Raw genomic sequence first — 23,942 nt, 5'->3', positions numbered from 1 at the left:
AGTAGCACATCATGCAATTTAAAAATTAATATACATGTGTAAGTGGGAAGTCTATGCTCAAAAACACTTACTGGTCAAAGCATAAAATAAAAGTAATTTTAGAATTGACAGTTTAGATAACAGCTTTCAATTTTGCCACTACATGCATTATTCCTAAGCTTCTGTAACCATTTCCCAAAGCAACTAAAAAAGGAAGAAACCCAGTATTGGACTGGGGAAATACTCATAGCTGTAACAGGTTCACAGGATTTGCATGAACTTGCAAAGTAAGAAAACACACACACACATAAATAACAGTGAAGACCATTAATTTGAATTAGGAGTAAAGGACAAGGCTTTCTGTTCCAACTGAAAATCACATTTGCACATCTGAAAACTAGCAGACTGTCAGATAACCAAAGGGATAAGATGATTGCTTTCCACACTCAGAACAAACAGCAGATCCTCCGACAGATGAGAAATGCTATGGGTACTTGGACTCCACAGGCTGGAAGCCAGGGAGACCGACAGACAGGAGGGTCCACAAATGACCCTAAGAAAGGCAGAGCACTACATTAGGCCAACATAAAGGTCACTTACCAGAGAAGCACGAGTTTAGCCAAATTTAAATTATCGCAAATATCTGGAAACGTTTTTAGCCAAATGGCATAGCACCATCTATTCCACATCTCTTAGCACTTATCTCACTACCAACAAAAGGTGAGGCTGGGATTTAAACCCAGGAATATCTGACTCCAAAGCCCTTATGAAAATAGCATCATATAAATGAGCCTCACAGAACAGGTAGGATGGGAAAATCAAGACTGGCGTGGGTTACAAGGGAAGAGGCAGCGAGAGGAGGTGCTGTGACACCCTCTGGCAGAAGATAATGGAAAGAGCAAAGGTATGGAGGTGGGAAACCCTGAATATTTACAGGTAGTACCACATGGTGGTTCTGGTAGCCTAGAGATGTGGAGGGAGGTGGTAGGAGATAATGCTGGGAAGGCTAGTCAGGCTTTCCAGTGGAGGCTCAGCCACAGAAGCAGACTTCATTCTGGAGGCGATGAGTAATGACTGAGGGCTTTAAAGCAGGGGAATCGCATAACCGCAGGTAGATGCTGGGAAGACTAATCTTGCTTTGACATGGAAGACGGATCAAAGAAAAGTATGAAGGTGCCTTGCACATAGTATGTGGTTAATATTGAATGAATGAGGCAAAAATGTGTTGTGTTTCTCTAAACAGGGGTCCTCAAACTTTTTAAAGTGGGGGCCAGATCACGGTCCCTCAGAGAGCTGGAGGGCCGGACTATATGAACTACTAATTCCTACTGTAACACCTCGGCTGCGCTCACTGCCCAAAAAACCTGGCGGGCCGGATCAGACTCCTCTGCGGGCCGCATGTGGCCCGCGGGCCGTAGTTTGAAGACCCCTGCGTCTAACATATCAAGCCCATTCTACCCAACACCACTTAATATTGTTCAGTTCGATACTTAGAAAAATAAACTACACTCATTCTAGGAAGAAATAATGCTGCTGATACTTCAAAAAAAATCAATTCAATGGTCAGATGTGGTCCTCTAAATGTTGCTATTAAAATGTCTACTCTTGCCCGGCCCGTGTGGCTCAGTGGTCGAGCATCAACCCATGAACCAGGAGATCAGAGTTTGATTCCCAGTCAGGGCACATGCCTGGGTGGCAAGCTCGATCCCCAGTGGGGAGCATGCAGGAGGCAGCCAATCAATGATTCTCACTCAGCATTGATGTTTCTGTCTCATCGTCTCCCTTCCTCTCTGAAATCAATAAAAATATATTTTCAATGTCTACTCTTGCAAAAATTAACACTTTCCTCTTCTACTCAAAGGAAATATATCTGAGTTGCTATTGTAACTGCTGAAAAAGGAAACAAAATTAACCAAGTCTCAAAGTTAGGCAATGACAAGTGATCCTCCCTCTTCCACAACAGTGTGAAAATGTCATTGGAAAATAAGGAGGTCACAAGCTGTAATCTCATATTTCCTATGCCCTCTTGTAGCCTCCAAGCCAAACACATGCTAAGTAGAAGCTTGTTTGATAATGCCGAACTTTCTTCTACATGGGACATGGTACCATTTGCAAAGCAAAACACTGAGATGAGCCATAACTTACCTGATTTTCTTCATGGGAAACCCTCATCTGCTCCTTGAGGACAGACATCCGGGCTGCTTCTTCTTTCCTCAAGACTCTCTCCTTCTTGAGCTCAGGACTCCAGAAGGTCTTGATACTGTTCATAGAAGACCCCAACTTGCTGTCCTTGATGTCCAGCTCTTTCCGAAGGAGTTCATTCTCTCTCTGCAGTTCCTTGAGCTGGGCCTGAAAGTCTAACATTGTGCTATCCCTTACCTGCCTCAACATGGAGGGGACCTGGTGGTGGTGGTGATGGGATGAGCTGGTCAGACCTACATGTTGATCTGTGTAAGAAAGGACATCTGTGTGGGAAAGTCCAGCAGAAGCAATATTGGGACTACTCCCCATGGCTGTGACGCGACCTCCATACACAGCTCTATTTGTGGCCCTTCCCAGAGTCATGGTGCCCTTTGGGTAAGTTGTCGAAGCCACCCCCTCATGATCACTCAGGTACATGGGTCCAGACGTAGCATAGGCTGCATTAAGGGACTGAATATTCTCCATGGACAGAGTCTTGCCCGCTCCTCCACCTCCCCCACTACTTGTTCTTCGGTGGCCCAAACGAGGAGACCTTGGCAAACGAGGAGATCTGGAAGGGCTTCCTTCCAGATTGGTGATTGTTCTTGCACTTCCATACATTTTTCTTCTATTATGAGGTGCAACTGAAGAGAAGAAATGCTATACTAAGTTGAGGATAAAGCCAAAATTTTCACTGTTGGCCAGAATTTTCACTGCATCCCACTCATAGTCTGTACCAGAAAATTACTCCAATCAGAGATCTGAAAAAATGAGAAAAAGGATCATCAAAAACAAACTTCTTTAGAACTCTCACTATAATTTCATTAAGTGTTTAAATATATAGACAACCAAGATGTCCTACAGTAGGTGAATGCATAAATAAACTGTGGTACATTCAGATAATGGAATATTATTCAATGCTATAGAGAAATGAGCTAACAAATCATGAAAAGACATGGAGGAAATTTAAATTACTAAGTGAAAGAAGGCAATGTGAAAAGGCTACAAAATGTATGATTCCACCTAAAAGACATCCTGGAAAAGGAAAAAACTATGGACACAGTAAAAGACTCAGTAGTTGCTAGGGGTTAGGATCAGTGGTTGCTGGGAGAGGGATGAATAGGTGAAACACAGAGGATTGCTAAGGCAGTGAAACTACTCCGTTTGATACCATCATGGTGGATACATTTCTTTATACATTTGTCTAAACCTATAGAATGTACAACACCAAGAGTGAGCCCTAATGTAAAATATGGGATTTGGATGGTTATGATGTATCAATGTAGGTTCACTGTTTGTAATAAATGTACCACTCAGGCAGGATTGAAAACCGGGGAGACTGTGTATATGGAAGCAAGAGCTCAGTGGAAACTCTGTTCTATTTTGCTGTGAACCTTAAACCACTCTAAAAAAAAAAAATAAAGTCTAGCCGAGACCGGTTTGGCTCAATGGATAGAGCGTCGGCTTGGGGACTGAAGGGACCCGGGTTCGATTCGGGTCAAGGGCATGTACCTTGGTTGTGGGCATATCCCCGGTAGGGGGTGTGCAAGAGGCAGCTGATCGATGACTCTCTCTCATCGATGTTTCTAACTCTCTATCTCTCTCCCTTCCTCTCTGTACAAAATCAATAAAATAAATTTTTTTAAAAATAAAGTCTATTAAGGTAAATAATAGATGTATATCAATGGTGCTAATGACAGATGAACAATAGGTAGGTAGGTAGGTAGATGATAGATAGATAGATAGATAGATAGACCCATGTTCATTTAAAAAAAAAAAAAAAAGTGACCCCAAAATTTTACTTACTACTATCTAAACATTTTGTAAATTCTCCCCACCCTGCTCCCAAGCAAGGTCAAAATTTCTCAGAGCCAAAAAACACTAATTGTTCCTTAGGAAACATGAAGCTGTGTTAAGTGACAGTTGGAACCTCCAGAAAATTGATCAGAGGATGTCTCATCACAGAAACCTCAGTTATAAAATACCCTGTCCTGGAGGCATGACCCCTAGACACAAATGGCTTGACAGTGACTCTGAGAAGCTGTTGCTTCCTAAGATGTCAAATAATAGTCAACCATGTTGTTACCTCCACTCTTGTACCCACTACAGAAATCACTAATCCATCACAGTCCTCTTTTCCATTAGGTTCAGAACTCTTCTCAACACAGCACTCCAGATGGTTTACCATCAATCAACTGGCATCGATATGTGATTTAGAACCTATAGGCCATCTTGGAAAAAGAAGTTGCTCAACTAATATAGGTGGCTCCTTACATATAGCCGGATCCTAAGTGCTATCATCAGAGATGACAGTCCTGTCTCTTTCCCCTTTCCCATACATCTCTCAGACTGGCCTCTGGGAACTTTGGGGACTCCTTTTGCATTTCTGCTTATCTAAATATCCATATTAACCATTCCACACCTGTACAGAAGGGGCACAGAACAGTGCACCATGTTAGAGTCCCTAGTTCCATAACCCTAGAGAAAAGGAGTAGAAGCTCCATGTCACCATTACTGAAGTACTTTGGTACAGATTTTATGCAACCAGGGCTACAAACTGTGATTATCCAGTCAGTGCTGGTATTCACATGGCCTTAACAGGATGTATCGCGGCCTCCGGCTCTTTCTCTTAGGGCAGGGGTCTTCAAACTACTGCCCGCAGTTTGAGGACCCCTGTCTTAGGGTGTGGTTGGTGTACTCTCTTTTTCTTCAGCTTGAAGGTACTGAGAGCACCGATCCTGGAAAGGGCCAAAGTGAGGTTCAACTCTCCATTATAAGAACTGACTAATAGCTGAGTGACCTTAGACCAATTATTTAACTCTTATGAGCTTCCTTTCTCCAATCAATAAAATATTGGTAATTTCATCTAACTCATAGTATCCTAAGAAAAAGATGATGTTTATAAACTACCTAGTTTGGTGCCTAGCAATAATTTCTGTTGGTAGTGTCAATAAATACATAAATAGGATTATACAGAACACCTTTCATTTTTACCTGCTTATCACTCATTTCTCTCCCCACACACACACACTTTCTGGTAACACTATCTCTATTTTCCTTAGAGAACTTGTCCCAACCTTCTACTCACAATCATTAGGTTATATAAGGCTGATTCTCTCTATTCCACCCTGGATAGGGTTGGAGTGAGTATATGAACCAGGCCTGGCCAGTCATCATCGTCCACCCCTCAAACATGGCAGTTGGTTTAGGATGTACATGTGGCCCACCTTGGTCCAAAAGACTCCCTGCCATCATTTTAGATGAAACAACTAGGAAAAATAAGCTCTTTTTCAGCTGGAATTACTTGCTTTGAAGATGGAACTTCTGAGTACCACCATGTAAAAAGGGCTTCCCTGAGACTGAAGCTATTGCAAAAAAACTCAGAGCCAAACTTTTAATAGTGTGAAATCAGACCAGGTGACATCACTTGAAATCCTGGGTCCAGCAGTCACTGAAACTATATCCATCCCTCGGCCATTTTAGTTACACATGCCAGACAGACTGGCTGCATTAATGGCCCCAATCCCTGTATCCGCCCCTCGGCAGTGCCCTCACAATCTGTCCCTGGGTTCTGTTGCTTGGCTTGCTTTGGCCAATAAGGAGATAACGAATGTGAAGCAAGCGGAGGCCTGAAATAGCACTTGTGTATTTACTCGCTTGCTCATTTTCTCCTGCCATAGGAGTGAGAGCATGCCCAGTCTAGCCTGCTGGGAAATAAAAACATAAAGCAGGGTCAGTGTGTCCTAGCCAACAGCCAGCCCCAAGACACCTGAGCAAGCCCAGCTAAAATCAGCAGAGGTGCCTAGCCAACCAGCAACTGACGACAGATGCAGGACAAGTCCAGCTAATAGCCACTGAACTCCATACACTCGTGGACTAAACAAACGCTTCTTAGTATGTCACTGAGGTTCTGTGGTTGGCTGTTTTGCAACATTACTGGTTCAACAGGTATCTGACATATTCGCCCGTAAAATTTCTACATTCAATTCTAGTTGGGGTATCTGTCACTTGTACCTGAAAAAGTCCTTATGTATCGCATGAAGAAATATTTTCCAAAAATGCTTCTGCTTTCCCTAAAAATTCCTTACAAAGAATTATATGCCTGTCTCTAACTAAAGAACTTAGTTTCAAATGTTTACTAGTACATTGCTCAGAGCTTAATTATGTTTTACTTGATAATAAACAAAAAAATCATTTTCTATCTAAGATTTTTGCAAAAATAACCTGTTGTGTTTTTTTAAAGTGTAAGTCAATAGTTCTAACCATTGGAATTCAGTTTACATAAATGATGAGAGACAGACAGTGAAATAATGTGATCTTTACATGAATATTTAATGAGATGAAAAGATGTTCATGCCTAATGGGGTTGGGGGAGGGGAGCAAAGAACAGACTGCATAACATTTCTATGGTTTACTTACTCAAACTTTTGTAAGACACATGCACACACACTAACTAGCAGAAGATTAAAAATGACACACATCAAAATGTTAACAGTGGTGGGAATCCAAGGGATTTTTTTTTCCTTTTGTTTACTTGCCTTAAATTTTCTATCTATATATATAAAAGGTAAGTGACTGAGCAACTGAACAACGGGTTCACTGAACCGTTGACCGATTGCTATAACGCACACTGACCATCAAGTAGCATACACTCAACACAGGAGCTGCTCCATGGTGATCAGTATGCTCCTACAGCTAACCTCCCGCAGTCCCTCCCCCAAGCTGGCTGGCCCCAATGGCCCAAATTGGGTGGCTAGCCAATCTTCCTGTGGCCTTCCCGTGGCCCCTCCCCTTGGCCAGACAACCTCCCTCCGCCCCTCCCCTCAGCCAGCCAATCTCCTGCTGGCCAACCTCCCACGGCCCCTCCCCTCAGTCAACCTCCCATAGCCCTGATTGCTGGCCAGCCAAGGAACCCCACCTATGCACAGATTCATGCACTGGGCCTCTAGTACTATATAAAGATTTTTCTATTGTCTTTTCATTCTCTATTTCATATATTTCTGCTCTGAACTTTATTTCCTTCCTTTAGTAACTTTGGGCTTCATTTGTTCTTCTTTCCCTTGTTCAAAAATAGTCAACAGTAAGGGGTTTTTTGGTTGTTATTGTTGTTACACGGCAAAGAACTGAAATAGTCATTTAATGTTTCATTGAAAGATTATCTAATCATTTTTGACCAATCACCTATTATTAGACACAGGTTATTTTTAATGGAAATATCATAATTAATATTCTGATTGATAAAACTCCATAGACATCTCTTATTACTTCCCTAGGATAAAGTTATAGAGGTAGAATTATAAGATGGAAATTTAAAGGTTCTTCATACCCACTATCAAAATTCCCTCCAGAAATGTTGAAATAATTTACACTCACACCCTTACCATTGGCTATTTTTCCTCCACTGCCTTTACTCGTTACTCTCAACAGATCTTGGAAGCCACTAGAGGCAACTAAAAATCCCTCAAACACCCAAATAAGGATCACAGCTCTACATGTTCAGTAAATACACCTTAATGAGGAATGCCAATACTGTGCTAACCAACTCTGCTTTGGGCCAGTGCTTCCGCGACAGTGTGGCCAATGCTCAGATAAACAAGGCTAATGGGGTTTTGTTTGTACACCAAGACTCCGAGGCACTGGTGTGTACTGTGACTATTCCAAAATTGAGTATACAATGTAGCTTTTTCCAAATTTATTTGAGAGAAGAACACTTTTCCCTTCAAAATACCTAAAAACTTTTCCTTAATCATTCAGACTTATTTATTTAATTAATATTATGTAAGCATCAACTTAAGTCCCAGTGTTGAATGTTGAGGATAAAGCAGTGGCTGAGACAGACACAGATCCTGCCTGTGGGAAGTTTAACCATGAGGACATACTTTATCAGAATTTTCTTCATCACAAATCTAACATGGTTTGAGGGGAAGGTGGTTACAGGAACTGGGCATTGCTTTAAAGACAGGGACATAAAATTGACCAAAAAGAATCAAAATTGAGCTCTATCAGAGAAATAGAGAAGACCGACCAAAATGATGACTGGTTGGAGTTTTAGCCTTACTAGGACAAGAAACAAATATAATTTTGTATTTATTTTTCAAACACCCCATATGGAAGACAGAACGTCAAAAGGAACACAAGTGAGTCATCAGCAGTCTGTGTGTCTAAGAGATGAGGAAACAGGTTGATGTTGCTTATTCCAACATCCAACCAGACAAGAGGTATTATGTACAATTCCGCCACAGAATTTAGCAAATCAAATAAGAACTCAAGAGAACATTAAATGATAACAGAATAATTTCTTCACCACTACACATGTGCTTTTTTTAAAAATATATTTTATTGATTTTTTACAGAGAGGAAGGTAGAGGGATAGAGAGCTAGAAACATCGATCAGCTGCCTCCTGCACACCCCTCACTGGGGACATGCCAGCAACCAAGGTATACACCCTTGACCGGAATCGAACCTGGGACCTTTCCGTCCACAGGCTGACACTCTACCCACTGAGCCAAACCAGTTTCGGCTAAACATGTGCTTCTTAACAGTAAATTATAATTAACAACCTAGGCCCAACACTTTACTTATTAGAAGTAGTCTCTTCTACCAAATTTACAAAGAACAGGGATGGTTTACTGGAACAATTTCACCTGTAAAGCACATAGAGCGATGTGGTTTTCACAGATGGGGTAAAGGCCAGTTGATGTCCCACTGGCATGGCTCAGTGGTTGAGCGTCTACCTATGAACCAAGAGGTCTCAGTTCGATTCCCAGTCAAGGCACATGTCCAGGTTGTAGGCTTGATCTCCAGTGGGGGTCATGCAGGAGGCAGCCAATCAATGATTCTCTCTCATCATTGATGTTTCTCTCTCCCTCCCTCTCCCTTTCTCTCTGAAATCAATAAAAAGATTTAAAAATTAAAAAGGCCAGTTGTCATGGTAAGCCAAAGGTGAGTTCCCATGGCTGTTGTGTACCAAGTCTCAGGATTCCTGCTTGTTCTCCTGAGTCACCCACAGCCCCTCCCCCTGCCCCAGCTGTGTTTAGTTGCCTGATACAGTTTTAGGCACTTGTTTTGACACTCGGGCTTTTTTGGTTTTCGTCTTCTAATTCTCGTCTATCCTGATCTTTTTTTTTTTTTTTTTTTTTAGTTCTGTAAAATGAATCCCTGAGAAACAGTAAAAAGATCAACTTTATTCAGCAATCAATAATGCAATAATGTCTTCCATTTCCTATTACTGACTTCAAGAAAACCATTTCTGAGCTCTTCCCGCCTATAAATGTATTGCAGGAAATTAGGTAGCAGTTAAGATCATGCTGTTTTAAATATTATTATGAAGCCACGATAAGCTCAATCATTGAGCATTCTTGTAAACTCTTGACAACACCTGCTTTCTTATGTATCAATATTTGTGATGTACAAACCTCAGAGGGATACGTTATTAATAAGACCAAACTGTACACAGAAACAGAAATGTGTTGCTGAGAATGACCTCAAAGAAATTAAATTGCGAAACACCTTTCCCTTTAAAAGCACCTCAGGAATAAAATTTGAAGTCCAAGAATTAGCTCCATTTAAGGCAACAATGCAAAATAAAATCAAAAGCGGTTTTACAAACCTATAAGAATACTTTCTCTAATTGAATATGGATTCATAAATACAGCATGCACGCATCCACTCACTCTCTTAAATGGCTTAAGGACTCAAACTGTAAGCTTAGAGGGAAAGAAGGTAGAGAGAGAGACTACTTCAGGCATCTCAGACTATCATGGTCTGGAATGGTCTATTTTAAGACAAAAGCATTTCCTGCTATGTGCTCTAAATTAGGTTAAGTTTATTTCCACATATCTCAGTCTCAGCCCATCACCTGAGCCCTGCTGACAGGCCATGTGAGCTGAGATCATCAGTATCTCCCAAGATTTAGCCCAACTTAAAATATTCTCTCTCTTTTTTTTCCTTACTGGCATCCTTAACTTTTTTTTCAAAGTTTGTGTAACAGACTCCAGTTAATGCTAAAACCGTTCCGGGGAAGACATGGTGCTGAACAGATCTCAAGCAAGAAGTGGCTGTCGCCGAGACGGGTTTGGCTCAGTGGATAGAGCGTTGGCCTGCGGACTGAAAAGTCCCGGGTTCGATTCCGGTCAAGGGCATGTACCTGGGTTGCGGGCACATCCCCAGTAGGGGGTGTGCAAGAGGCAGCTGATCGATGATCCTCTCTCATGGATGTTTCTAACTCTCTATCCCTCTCTCTTCCTCTCTGTAAAAAATCAATAAAATATATTTAAAAAAAAAAAAAAAAAGAGAGAGAGAGAGAGAGAGAAGTGGCTGTCCAGGAGCCAAATGCTGCCAGCAGACGTGTTGTATAGGACTATCCCAGTGCTCTTTAGAATTTTTATCTAGTTGCCAACATAGAGAGACATGGACATTTCACAATAAAATCCAGATTCTAGCTCCTGAAAACCTGATAATGTCAGGTCTACTTCCCTACCTGGCAATGACTGGTGAGAGCCAATCAGCAGTTGCCCCTTTAAGAGAGAACATGCACCCTCCAGTCCCCTCCTCTCCGATTAGTACCTTAATTCCGTCTCATTTTCTCATGCTTGCCCCTTTAAGCATTTAATTTTTACTACTTCTACCCTTAAAAAAGAACTTAGGCCAAAACCGGTTTGGCTCAGTGGATAGAGTGTCAGCCTGCGAACTGAAAGGTCCAGGGTTCGATTCCGGTCAAGGGCATTTACCTTGGTTGCGGGCACATCCCCAGTAGGGGGTGTGCAAGAGACGGCTGATCGATGTTTCTCTCATCGATGTTTCTAACTCTCTATCCCTTTCCTTTCCTCTCTGTGAAAAATCAATAAAATATATTTAAAAAAAAAAAAAAAAAAGGAGTAGCTACTTCATAAGGAGAACCTACAGTGCATAAAATTAAAAAAAAAAAAAAACTTAGATAAAAATTCATCTACTCACCACCCACTTCAAGTCCATTACCAAATCCTACTAATTCTACCAAACTTCTCAACCTGTTCCCTTGTTTTCTGCTTCTACTGTCACTACCCAATTGCACCGGTATGACTCTTCCTTAAGCTATCCCTTACCCTCCTCAAGCATAGTCACCCCTCTAATCCTCCTCTACATTCCTCACACATCAGCGAAACTATTGTAAGGTAACAATTCTGATCACAAAATATCTCCCATTACTAAGGTCACCAGACGTCCCGCTTTTGGAGGGACAGTCACAATTTTTAACAATTTGTCCCGCGTCCTGCGTTTTAAAAAAGTCCCAATTTTTGGAAAGAATGCACGACAAGCTAGGGAACGGCAGGAGAACTGGAAGGGAATATACAGTTTTCAGCAGCCACGTGGCTATTTAGCCAGGATATGAGTTTTATATTATTTTTGTTAATTTTATAATGTTAAACTTTAATAATAACAAATAATTATTAAGAACTGATGATTATCGAGAACTGCTTATCAAAGTTCACAATGACGAAAACATTTTGTAACTGTCTCTCAGATGATATACATCGTACTGCGTGATAGTAAGCTAGTTAAACAAGAGATATCATTACAAATCAGCTATTCAGATAATTTAGGTAAGTAATTTATTTACTTATTTCATAAATACATAAATTTTCTTGAATTTAGCAGAGAGTACTCTTATTATTTATATTTTATAGTGGCGGCAAAAAGTCTAGCACCGGCCTTGAAAATGACACTTACGACTTACAATTAAGTGTTGAGACTTTAAAAGCCACTTTATGTGTGAAATATAATTTAACAAATTCTTGTGAAAAATTTCATGACCTTTTAAACAACGACAGCAATCTACCAAAAAAAATTCACTCAAATGAGAAATATGCCAAAGAATAAAATAATACTATACGTAATTTTTTATTTATTATATTTGTAAATTGTACTTATGTTGAAATTTAAAATATATATATATATTACAATACTATTTTTGCACTCTATGAAAATTTTTGTTGCTCTATATAGACCACATTTTTAATCAAGAACTCCCCTACCCCTTTCTTCCCCGTCAATGGTGTCCAGCTTTACCAATGTTAAAATCTGGTCACCTTACCCATTACCCACTTAAAACTGTCTAGCCCCTCCTGCTCACTGGCATCGGGCATGGCCATGTTCTGTCAAACGTAACATGAACTGAAGTGGCATGCCATAGCCAAACATCCAATGAGTAAACCACTGCGGGGGTTTTTTTCCCGTCAATGGTGTCCAGCTTTACCAATGTTAAAATCTGGTCACCTTACCCATTACCCACTTAAAACTGTCTAGTACTTCCCAGTGCTCTTTGGACAAAGACCAAACTCCTTCCCATGGCCAGAGGCCCTACGAGATCTGCCAACAGTTCCAGCCCCTCTCCTGCCACTCTCTCCTGCACTGACTCAGCCCAGGTTTTCTTTCTGTTGCTCAAATGCATCCAGTCACTTCCTGTCTCAGAGCCTTCACCTGTGCTGTTCTCTCTGCAGAGCTGATTCTAGTCATCTTTTAATCTAAACGGACCACCAGTTGCCGACTGCTAGTTTAGATCACAGCATTGACAGTACACCCTCCAAGGTCTATCACATCTCAACTATGTTCTTCCAAAGCATCATGCCTTTTTTCATGGCATGGATGTGTTTTTTAATAAGAGGAGCTGACTTCATCTGTCCTACAAGGGTCTTCAGAGTGGTTCTCGGATTTAGATGATAATAGGAGTGACCAGGTAGCCTGGGTCCTCTGGTGAAGGTGTAAGAAAATCTGTTATAACCAGATCAAGGCTGCCCCTCCTCAGAGCCTTGGTTTGAAAAACAGAAAGCCCTGAAGGAGAGGAATTGATATGCACAAAGGATTCTGGAGCCTTCAGGGAGGGAACACTGACACCCCAGTCATGATGCCCAGGATTCAGAGTGAGATCCGTGGGAGGAGATAAACATGGTGGCTGATAAGACTAACGTTTCCAGAAATAAAGTAAATACTTCAAAATAAGAGGAAGTCTAGGTTGGCGACTGGGACTGAAGACAAGTGTCCATGGAGAAGCTTGTATGTACAGAGCACATGAGGCAGGAAGCTAACAGAGGCCCACCACGCTGGGTAGAACCCGTGCACCAGGCACCACATGTGCATGGACTGTAACTCATAAGGAGGCCCATGTGTCCCAGCAGGCTTCCCCACAAGCAGACACCGAGATGAGAATTTCGGTCAGTGGTCTCTTGACTAATGAGTTTGCCGACCACTGGTTTAGGTGAAGGTGGTCCATTTTGAAGGTAATCCCAGGAAGTACTAAGGGCAGAATATGTCACTAAGACAGGAAGTTAAAAAAAAAAAAAAAAAGTCTATCTAGGATATCTTTTAAGAAGATTTCTGTTGTGTTCAACTGGGCTCAGTTCTGCTGGAGGAGCTCTGAGAGACAGTGTAAAACCTGCCTCGTAGTTACACCTCCATTCATCGCTGGCAGAGGGCCGCTCCCTGGCACCTCCAGCCTGCACTGCAGGAGGCCAAGGTAAAGCTCTCATGTTTCCATACAGAGATGTGAGTGGGTCATTGATGGTATCGGCTACACCACGCATGGCACACCTGTGGCTGAGCCTGGCCACTGAGAGACCATACAGTAGTGACTATGAAGGGCAACCAGCATCTTTCAGTCAAGTAAGGCCAGCCTCAACAGTGACATCTAGTGGCAGACAAATGCAATCACGTGGCGGACTGGTTGATCCTCCTTACTTAGGCGCAGCATAATCTCAGGGAAGAGGATCAGGGGAGGAGACAGGGAGAGGTGGAGAGAGGTGGGAGGGAGCCCTAGTGAGGAAACCTGGATCTCCAGCTAAGAGGGAAGGCAGGTTCCAGCATATTTTGTTTAATTTAGACAGATAAAACTAGGTGCAAGATTGATGTTTTTAATAGAAATCCATATATGACCCAAAAGATCTACCACACTTTATAACTCCATATTAATTTGTGTGCACATTTGTTGGCATCTCTCTTCCCTCCTACTTCAGATCATACACTGCATCCTCAGGGCTTAATATTTCATTCTAACATTTGTGAGGGCCAGGCAAGAATACAAATGGAGGCACAAATACCATATATCTGTACATTTTAAAGTTATAATCAAATAACAAACTGGAAAAAAAAATACATTCTATCCTACCTTGAAAAGGTAGCCAATAAAGATGTGGATGTTGAAGTCTGAATTTTGAACTTAGAATTCTTGGGCTCTTCATAGATCTGGCCAAAACAGGGTAGTAAGAGGCAGGCCTGCCCCAGTCAACATCCTTCTCTCCCCACCCCTGGCTCAACATGTGATTTCCACAGCCTGCACACCAGGCTAGCTCCACCTGCAACAAGGGACAGCAAACTTTTTCTATAAAAGACCAGATATTTTAGGCTTTGTGGGCCATTTGGTCTCTGCCACAACTACTCAACTCTGCCATTTTAGCACAAAAATAACCACACTATTTGTAACCAAATGAATGTGGCTGTGTTACAATAAAACTTTATTTTAAAAAACAGGCATGGATTTGGCCCCCAGGCAGTAGTTTGCTGGCATTTGATCCATACTTTTACAAACAGATATCCCTCAGCCACTCTAGGCTTATGGATTTGCCCACTGTAGCATGGATTGTCCTCGGGAGAATGGACCTGGTAAAGAAGTCCAAGCAGACCCTGGAAGACAACTCAGGGTCATTTAGGCAGGGAGGTCCCAGGCCTGTGGGCACCCAAAGTGGACCCTGGAATGCCAGGCACAGGTTTCAGGTGGGCACCTCCACTTGGACCCATGCAGTCAAATGAGGTCTTCTAGACTCAGCCTCTAAAGTCTGAGGCCCTGGCAGGGGCTCCTCCTGTTATTATGACACTTCCATCATATCACTGAAATCACTCCCATGGCATTAATGCAACAATTCTGTAATTGTAGCCAGAGAGGTGAGGCATATATTTTTATAAAATAAAAGAGGGGAGCTCAAAATCAGATCTGGTTAAAGTCATATCTCTACTTTTTTTTATGTGTTTCCTTGAGCAAATTACTTCACTTCTCCAATCCCCACTTTTTTCATCTATAAAATGGAGATATTAGCAATACTTTTCACAGTGATTTGGGAAAGATTAGATAAAATGATAGAAGAAAAGTAATTAGTACAATGCCCAGTATACAGCTAATCTACACTAATAAAAGAGAAAATGCAAATTAACCATCACTCCGCTATGCCCACCAGCCAATCAGGGAAGGATATGCAAATTAGAAGGACAAAGATGTCAGCCACCCAGCTGCTCCAGGCACAGAGTGGCCGGGAAGGGCAGGATGCCTGTTATGAGGGGGAGGTGGGGGCTAAGGAATCTATAGGAGCGGCACTCAGGCCACAGCGAAGACAAAGACTGAAGACTCTGGAGTTTGCAGCAAAGATGAAGATGGCAGACTCCAGCCTGAGTCTGCAACAAAGATGGCAGACTCTAGGTGGATTCTGCAGTGAAGACAAAGGAGGCAAAGACAAAGAAAGCAGACTCCAGCCGGAGCGAAGGCCTAGGTCCCAGGTGCCAGAGGGAAACCAGTGCTGGAAGCCAAGGGAAGGAAGGCTTATTGCACGAATCTCTTCATGCACTGAGCCTCTAGTGTTCAATAAAAGCTAACTTTGATCAACGCTACCAGAATAGGGCACAATGATTTTGAATCTCAAAATTGTCTTCCAATTTTCTCAGTTCACTAACTTGCCTTGTCTGATACTCCTGAGTCAAACTTATCCTACTATTCAAAATGCTCAAGACATCGACCATTTTTTAAAACTGAAAAGAAAAATGGCCATCTTCCCATCATCTGCAGATTACAATATTATGCATCAATTGGTATTGAAAGTCCCAATAATAAGCCATTTCTTCTTCAAATGCTACAATGATATGAATCAGGAAAACAAAATAAAAAGTGTCCAGTTTGACACAGCAGGGATTTTTAAAAAAACTTTCCCATCATTCTCCAAGAAGCTGACTGCAACTGAAACACACTCATCCACACATCACTACTCTCCAATTAGTTCCTCCAAACTTGTTTCATAATTACTGTTTTCCACGTGCAGATCTAGAGTGATTACATATTTTATAGTAAGATGCTTGAGTTAAGAGGTGAGTATATTCCATTATACAAGGTAAGGACTCTGTATATCCAAGTATTAGTTAACTGCACTTTCCATTAGCTACTTTCATTACTTTTATTTCCAACTCTAACAATTTATTCTAAAAGGTTAAATTTAAATTCTAAAACACCTAAAAATGTTTGTTAAAGAGACAAACCACATAGCTAAACACAAGTTTAAAATACATATAGCAAAACCTCAAACAATAAGCAGTAAGAATAAAAAATAATTTGAGATGCTAAATCAAATTATAAAATATGATTAACATAAAATGCTGATTATGACATTACTCATTATCTTATAAAGTTTTGTAAATCTAACAAATTAAGCTTATTACACTGAACAAATAAATAAGGTTTTCTAATTTGTGAATTTCTATAACTTTCCTTTAATCTGCAAATGTACAATGTCAGCTGGCAAAGCTTTCAGTTATAGTGTACTTACAAAAATAATGCAGGAATTATTGGGTTTTGCACAAATAATCCTCAATCTGTCAACTAACAGATGTTTCAGAGAAAATGATAAAAAGGTAGGACAATAACAACATCTTGTCCCTAAAAATCCAATTACACAATTTTTCTACATTTAAAATCAACATGTAAGGATTGCATTTAAATAACCTTTTACTAGAAAAGAATATATACATAATCATAATCACATACTCAAGGGAAATTTGTAGCAGAAATTATAAGCAATTCCAAAGGGGGAAAAAAGACCACAATCAATAGCAAGGAATGGGAAATGGCTTAAATGTGCCAATTTCAGAGACAAGCATTTAGCTCTATATTCTGGAATGATGATTAAAAAAAAAAAATGTTATATCCTACTTCTGGGGTATCTTAAAATGACTAATCACCATGGAGGAATCACATGAGTCTTTACCAAGGACCATGTTCGGGGTCCGGAATAGTACTCAGAAACCCCTCTAAACACTGAAATCATAGGGAATGAGAGTTAATAACTGCATTAGGTCATCAAGTAACTGAGTGAAGTCTTTTAATCAGTGTACGGATAAGAGTAAGTTTAAGTAAGACAAAAAATGTCTTAGAAGAGAAATTCTGGGACATGATTAAAATCTATTCAACAAATATTTCTAGAGAATGAGTCAGTAGTATGATTTCCGACCTTCCAGAGACCCAAATCCCTCCATTTTTAAAGGGAGCCATAGCCCCCTTAATCAGGTTTACATGAACAACTCTAGCTGCTGTGCAAGGCTGCCAGCTATGTGAACACTGGAAATAGATTAGAGCTTTTCTGGGAGGGGAGGGTGTGGTCTCAGATGAAGAGAGGCCTATGAAAGAGGAGTACTCGAGAGAGAAAATCATTTTTCAACCTGGGCAAGAACTGAAGAAGTCAGGAAAGACCCATAGACATGTATATTAGAGAATTTACAATTATCATAAGACCTTACGGTTGCTTTTATTTCAATAATCTGAGAAATAATAATGTAAGGATATTCAAGATCATCACTACAGCCATGCCCATTGAATCTGGACAATAAACCATACTAAAGAAGTACTATAGCCGAAACCAGTTTGGCTCAGTGGGTAGAGCGTCAGCCTGGGGACTGAAGGGTCCCAGGTTTGATTCCGGTCAAGCGCATGTACCTTGGTTGCGGGCACAACCCCGGTGGGGGGTGTGCAAGAGGCAGCTAATTGATGACTCTCTCTCATCGATGTTTCTAACTCTCTCTCTCTCTCCCTTCCTCTTTGTAAAAAATCAATAAAAATATAAATAAATAAAAAGAATCACTATGGGTCAATGAGAAAGGGGAAAAAATGAACTTGCGAATCTAAATAATGTGTTCTCACCAATTGAAAGGTAAAACTATCAAGCTCCTCAGCATAGCATAAATAAAAGTTTCACAGAAGTTGAATCCGGTAAATATGATGAGAGAATTGAGTCATCACCCAGCACACAGCAGGGTAGACCAGTTGACTGCCAAAGAACCCGACTAGAATAGTTGGCATCATATTCCAATTACAAGTAGTAATTTAGTTAATGTGGCTAAATTGATGTTATTAATTTGAATTAGTAGCATTAAGTCTACTTAATTTCTAAATTGATTTAGGTTTTATGTAGGTGTAGGAGTGCCTAGCTGGGTAATTCAGTTGGTTGGAGCATAATTCTGATGTGCCAAGGTTGCAGGTTCGATCCCTTGTCAGGGCACATATAAGAATCAACCAATGAATGCATAAATGAATACCGTGTTTCCCCGAAAATAAGACATCCTCCAAAAATAAGACCTACTTACAGGTTTCCTTCAGAGTGAAATATAAGGCATCCTCCCGAAAATAAGGCCTATCTCCAGACTCTTGATATTGCAATAAACAAGCCATTCAAAGACAATTTGCGCGTGGAAATTAATGACTACATTGAAAATAGAATGGAGAGAAATCAGCGTGGAAACTTTAAGTGAAACCTAAACTGCAAGAAGTTGTGACTTGGGTGAAGAATTCATGGGAGAAAATCACTGATAGTTGCATTGCAAATGCACTGCGAGCAGGCTACCTTGACAAGAAGTACTCATTTAAAGACAGTGCTATTGCTAAACATGAAAGATTTGGTCCACTGATTCTGAAAAAAATGGAGTCACAAGAAATTCACCAGGAAATTCAGGAATTGGATTGTTATGATGATGTTCCAGAAGATGATGACATGATTGTCATTGAATAAATGTGTAAATTCTTGATACTGTAGGATTCACAGTTTGTCTGGTTTGTGTTGACAACTACCGTACTACCATACCGTATACAGATAATAAATTTCCTTTATTTTCATTTAACAATAAATGTGTACCGTGTTCTTCTTCCTGGAAAAATAAGACATCCCCTGAAAATAAGACCTAGCGCATCTTTGGGAGCAAAAATTAATATAAGACACTGTCTTATTTTTGGGGAAACAGGGTAGAGCAGCAAGTAGATATCTCTCTCTCTCTCTCTCTTCCTCTAAGAATCAATAAATAAAAATTTTAAGCAGCCGAAACCAGTTTGGCTCAGTGGATAGAGCGTCGGTCTGCGGACTGAAGGGTTCCAGGTTCGATTCCGGTCAAGGGCATGTGCCTTGGTTGCGGGCACATCCCTAGTAGGGGGTGTGCAGGAGGAAGCTGATCGATGATTCTCTCTCATCGATGTTTCTAGCTCTCTATCCATCTCTCTTCCTCTCTGTAAAAAAATCAATAAAATATATTTTTTTAAAAAAATTTATGCCTAGACCGGTTTTGCTCAATGGATAGAGCGTCGGCTTGGGGACTGAAGGATCCCGGGTTCGATTCCGGTCAAGGGCATGTACCTTGGTTGCGGGCATATCTCCAGTAGGGGGTGTGCAAGAGGCAGCTGATTGATGACACTCTCTCATCGATGTTTCTAACTCTCTATCTCTCTCCCTTCTTCTCTGTACAAAATCAATAAAATATATTTTTAAAAAAAAATTTAAGCAGTAGGAGCCCTGACCCATGTGGCCCAGTGGTTAGAATATGGGCCCAAAGACTCACAGGTTCAATACCTCCAATCAAGGACACATATATCAGTTCAATCCCTGGCCACTTGCAGGAGACAACCAATTGAAGTGTCTCTCACATATCTACCTATCTATCTATCTATTTATCTATATATCTATCTTTCTTTCTTTCTTTCTCCCCCTCACTCCCTTCACTCTCTCTAAAAAAATCAATGGAAAGAATATCCTCAGATGAGGGTTAAAAAGAAAGAAAGAAAGCTGAGGAGTTTTAAAAAAAAATAAAGAACCTCTCTAACTTTATGTATAATTATTAAAATTATTCATTAAAATAGCAATAATTTAAGTCAACCCTGGAATTCTGCAAGAAATTATCTTCTTTTAAAGGGGCCTCATCCAGCTTGGAGAAACGCTGGTGAAGTGATTAAATATACACTGGGTTTGAGTCCTGCATCTCACATTCATTATCTGAGAAAGCTAGCATACCTCTCCTGGCCTGGTAAGCACCTCAGTTAGTAACTATGGTCTCAGGAATAACAATGGGTACTACACAAACATAGGGTGAGTTGTGACTAAATCAGAGAAAGCCTGAGAGTTTAGCACGGTGCTTAAGGCTTAGTAAATAAATAACTCAGTACAACAACAACCCTCCTCACCATCCATATTAACTACAACACCTGTGTTGTTTTCTTAACGTATGATCAGCCAGGTGTTAATAACCAGTTCTTTGTTCTCTACTAATTTCACATGACTATGAAAGCCATACCATTCTGAGCCCTAATGTTCCCTTCGATCTGTTCTTGAAAGACAGTACAATTGATTGATACTGCCTTTTAAGAAAACTAATAACTAGCTGTGTGGTTGATTTTACATGGATCCCAGGAAGGCAACTAGACTCTTAAGTACAATATGTTTTTCCTTCTGAGTAAAAGAATGACAAAATTAAACATGTTGCACTGGGTCTAAAAAGGTTACCTGGTTTAAAAGTGTGCTCAGCAATTTGCACATGAGAGTAAAACTTTAGCCAGTGCAATAAATGGCATCATTTATCCAAAATATTCCCTGTCCTCTCTCGTTGTCTCATTCCCTGCAGTCTCCCTCCCACAGGAGAGCCCCGACTGCCTCACTGGCATCGGGCATGGCCATGTTCTGTCAAACGTAACATGAACTGAAGTGGCATGCCAGAGCCCAACATCCAATGAGTAAACCACTGAGGGGGGTTTTTTCTTCTCTACCCTGAGAATGGCCCCTCCAAGAAAGGGACTCCTCTTCCTGCCTGAGTCCCAGAATCAAGACAAAATAGAGAAGAACCTTACACAGCCCTGAGATAGATAGCCAACGTAACAGTATCTGACCAATACGCCCAGCTCGCATGGATGCGGCACTAAAACGAAATATTCAATGCTTGGGTAAAAATATAGGGCAGCATTTTCTCACTTATAGCTCGCATTTCTTTCCTCCTTTGCCAGAATACCAATCTGGGACAAAATACTTCATGTTAGGTCTCTAGGTAAATGCAAATCACTTATAAATGGTATCTTTTCAGACAAAGAAACACATAACCAAGCATTTTAACTGTCTCCAAGTGTATATTTTCTTTATCATTCCCAGTCCCTGATTTCTTTCCTAACAAACTGCTGTTCCTGGTACGTGGACATCAGATGAAGGCAATCGTTGGAAAGACTCACAGGAGGATAAAACCTGCTGATACATACACAGTTGTGCAAACAGCTCAAGTGAAGGCCAGGAAGCAAGGATGGGTGCAGGTGGAACTCATGACTCAACCTGAGTGCCTGCCTGTCCTGGAGCACAGCCCCATAAAGAGTCCAGTGGTGCCTGGCCCAAGCCTGCCTCCCACAGACTGTAAAGAGAAAAGGGGACCCAGCCCCTGTGATGCCATCATATGATAGCTCCATGAATTCCAATTGCACCACGTGATGCCACTGTCTTCCCTTGAGCAGATCCAGCCCTGAGAGGTCCCTGAAGGCAATAACTATGTCTCCTTCATGCTTGCATCTCGCTGCTGTCACGCCTGTAACTAAAGGCAGCTCGGTGTAGAACAGTGGTAGGTACACGGGGGCTTTGAGTCAAGAATCCAAGACTCAGATGCCACTTTCTCCGTTTACCTGGGTCAGGCCCTTGTGAGCAGATGCTGTTAAGTGCCCTACTGATGGGCTTCTTTTGAATCTTGGAAAACTACTCTGTTCTTGCAGGAGGCAAGATGAAAGTCCAGGGAATACCTCTTTCTCTCCGAGCAGGTGGCGGGCGGTGGTTCAGCCATGGCCAAAATTAAGGCTCGGGACTTTCGAGGAAAGAAGAGGGAGCTGCTCAAACAGCTGGGAGGACTTGAAGGTGGAGCTGTCTGTCCCAGGCGCAGCTTCCAAGCTTTCTAAGATCAGAGTGGTTTGCAAGTCTATCACCCATGCTCTTACTTTCATTAACCAGACTCAGAAAGAGAACCTCAGGAAATTCTACAAGGGCGAGAAGTACAAGCCTGTGGATCTGCGGACCAAGAAAACACGCGCCATGCACCACTGGCTCAACAAGCATAAAGAAAATCTGAAGGCCCAGAAGCAGCGGTGGAAAGAGTGGCTATACCTGCTGCAGAAGGACGCGCTCAAGAACTGAGCATCGAAGTGTCAAAAAGCACAAACTGGCTGACAAAAAAAGAAAAGAAAATGCCATGGTACCATGGAATAAAGAACAACTGACATATATAATTATACACCAATGTTCATGGAAGCATTGTTGACAACAATCAAAAGGTAGAAACAAACCAAATGTTAATCGGCAGGTAATTGGATAAACAAAATGTGGTATAGAAATACAATGGAATATTATTCATCCTTTAAAAGAGGATGTCCCAAATTCACCCTGGCTGATGTTGCTCAGTGGCTAAAGTGTCGGCCTATCCACCAAAGCATTTTGCATTTGATGCCCAGCCAAGGGCATGTACCTGAGTTGCGGGTTCGATTGATGGCCCCAGTTGGGGCAAGAACGGGAGAGCACCAATCGATGTGTCTCTCTCACAATGATCTATCTCTCTCTCATATATATATAAAAAACTATGGAATAAATATCCTTGGGTGAGGTTAACCCAACAAAACAAAAGAATTGAAATTCTAACTCATGCTACATCATGGATGAACCTTGAAAATGTTATGCTAAGTGATTTAAACCAGACATAAAAGAATAGATATTGTATGGTTCCACTTATATGGGGTACCTGAAATATAGCAAATTCATAAAGAGAGGAAGTAAAATAGTGGCTGCCAAGGGCTTGGGGCAGGAGGGACCAGGGAGTCATTGTTTAATAAGTACAGAGTTTCAGTTTAGGGTGATGCAAACATTTTGGAGATTATAGTGGTAACAGTTATACCATATTGTGAATGTACGTTATTACCACAGAGCTGTACACCTAAAACAGTTAAACTGCACCTGGACTAATTGGCTCAGTGGTTGACCATCCACCCATGAACCTTGAGGTCAGGGCAGATGCCCAGGTTGCAGGCTCAATCCCCAAGTAGGGCCATGCAGGAGGTAGTCAATCAATGACTCTCTCTAATCATTTGTGTTTCTGTCTCTCTCTCTCTCCCTCTCCCTTCTTTTCGCTGAAAGCAAGTAAGTAAATAAACAAATAAATAAAATAGTTAAACTTACAAATATTATATTATGTATATTTTACCATAATAAAAACAAATGTTTTCAAAAACAACTGACAGGAGCTGCTTCTTCATCCTTCATGTGAGGCCATCCTAAGGCAGGTGTTTTATGCTACATCCAGAGTTTCCTTGTGAAATTAGCCTCTAGTCATGACTGCAATAAATTACTGAATAATGTCCCATCCACTGGCTGCCTTCTCCTCTCTGTCTCATGTGCTTTGTTCACCTACTATTGTTCCCTGTAAACCCCATTTAATTACTTGCACTAGAACACTTGTGTCTTAGGGTCTGCTTCTGGGAAAACTAAACCAAAGCACATAGACAAGTTTCTTAACTTCTCTAAATGTTAATATCCTCCTCTTGAGAAATAATACCTGGATCATTGAGTTATTGTTAAGATTAAATGAGATAATTCTTGGTGTGCTTAGCACAATACCTGAAACATAGCAGGCACTTACTGAGTTCCTTGGATTTATGGTCCAATAGTTATCTGCCTTTTTAATAAAAGCTAAACTACATCTCTCCATTTCAAGAGCTATTGTCTATCATCTT

The 23,942-nt window shown here is 41.0% G+C and overlaps 2 protein-coding genes across 20 annotated transcripts in view; one reads left to right on the top strand and one right to left on the bottom strand.

Annotated features, from left to right (window-relative positions):
• The window catches only part of ERC2 (ELKS/RAB6-interacting/CAST family member 2), an 877,102-nt gene that overhangs the window by 839,754 nt on the left and 13,406 nt on the right, over positions 1–23,942 (bottom strand). For all 19 annotated transcript variants that reach the window (XR_014796702.1, XR_014796703.1, XR_014796704.1 and 16 more), the window contains exon 2: positions 2,125–2,921. Coding sequence is in view for 16 of the 19 variants with exons in the window: in XM_084903110.1 (XP_084759236.1) it covers positions 2,125–2,781 (657 nt within the window). In the remaining 3 variants the exon portion in view is untranslated. The remainder of the gene's footprint in view (positions 1–2,124; positions 2,922–23,942) is intronic.
• On the top strand, positions 22,008–22,356 carry LOC311632186 (large ribosomal subunit protein uL29-like; the record flags this gene model as incomplete). The annotated part of the gene is made up of 2 exons (XM_084903329.1): positions 22,008–22,088; positions 22,174–22,356. The coding sequence occupies 2 exons, from the start codon at positions 22,008–22,010 to the stop codon at positions 22,354–22,356; spliced, it is 264 nt and encodes an 87-aa protein (XP_084759455.1).

This window comes from Pipistrellus hanaki (genome assembly GCF_964339955.1).
Source record: "Pipistrellus hanaki genome assembly, chromosome: 13".
NCBI lineage: Eukaryota > Metazoa > Chordata > Mammalia > Chiroptera > Vespertilionidae > Pipistrellus > Pipistrellus hanaki.
The sequence above is the reverse complement of the archived record's forward strand: the minus strand, read 5'-3'. Positions and strand labels throughout refer to the sequence as shown.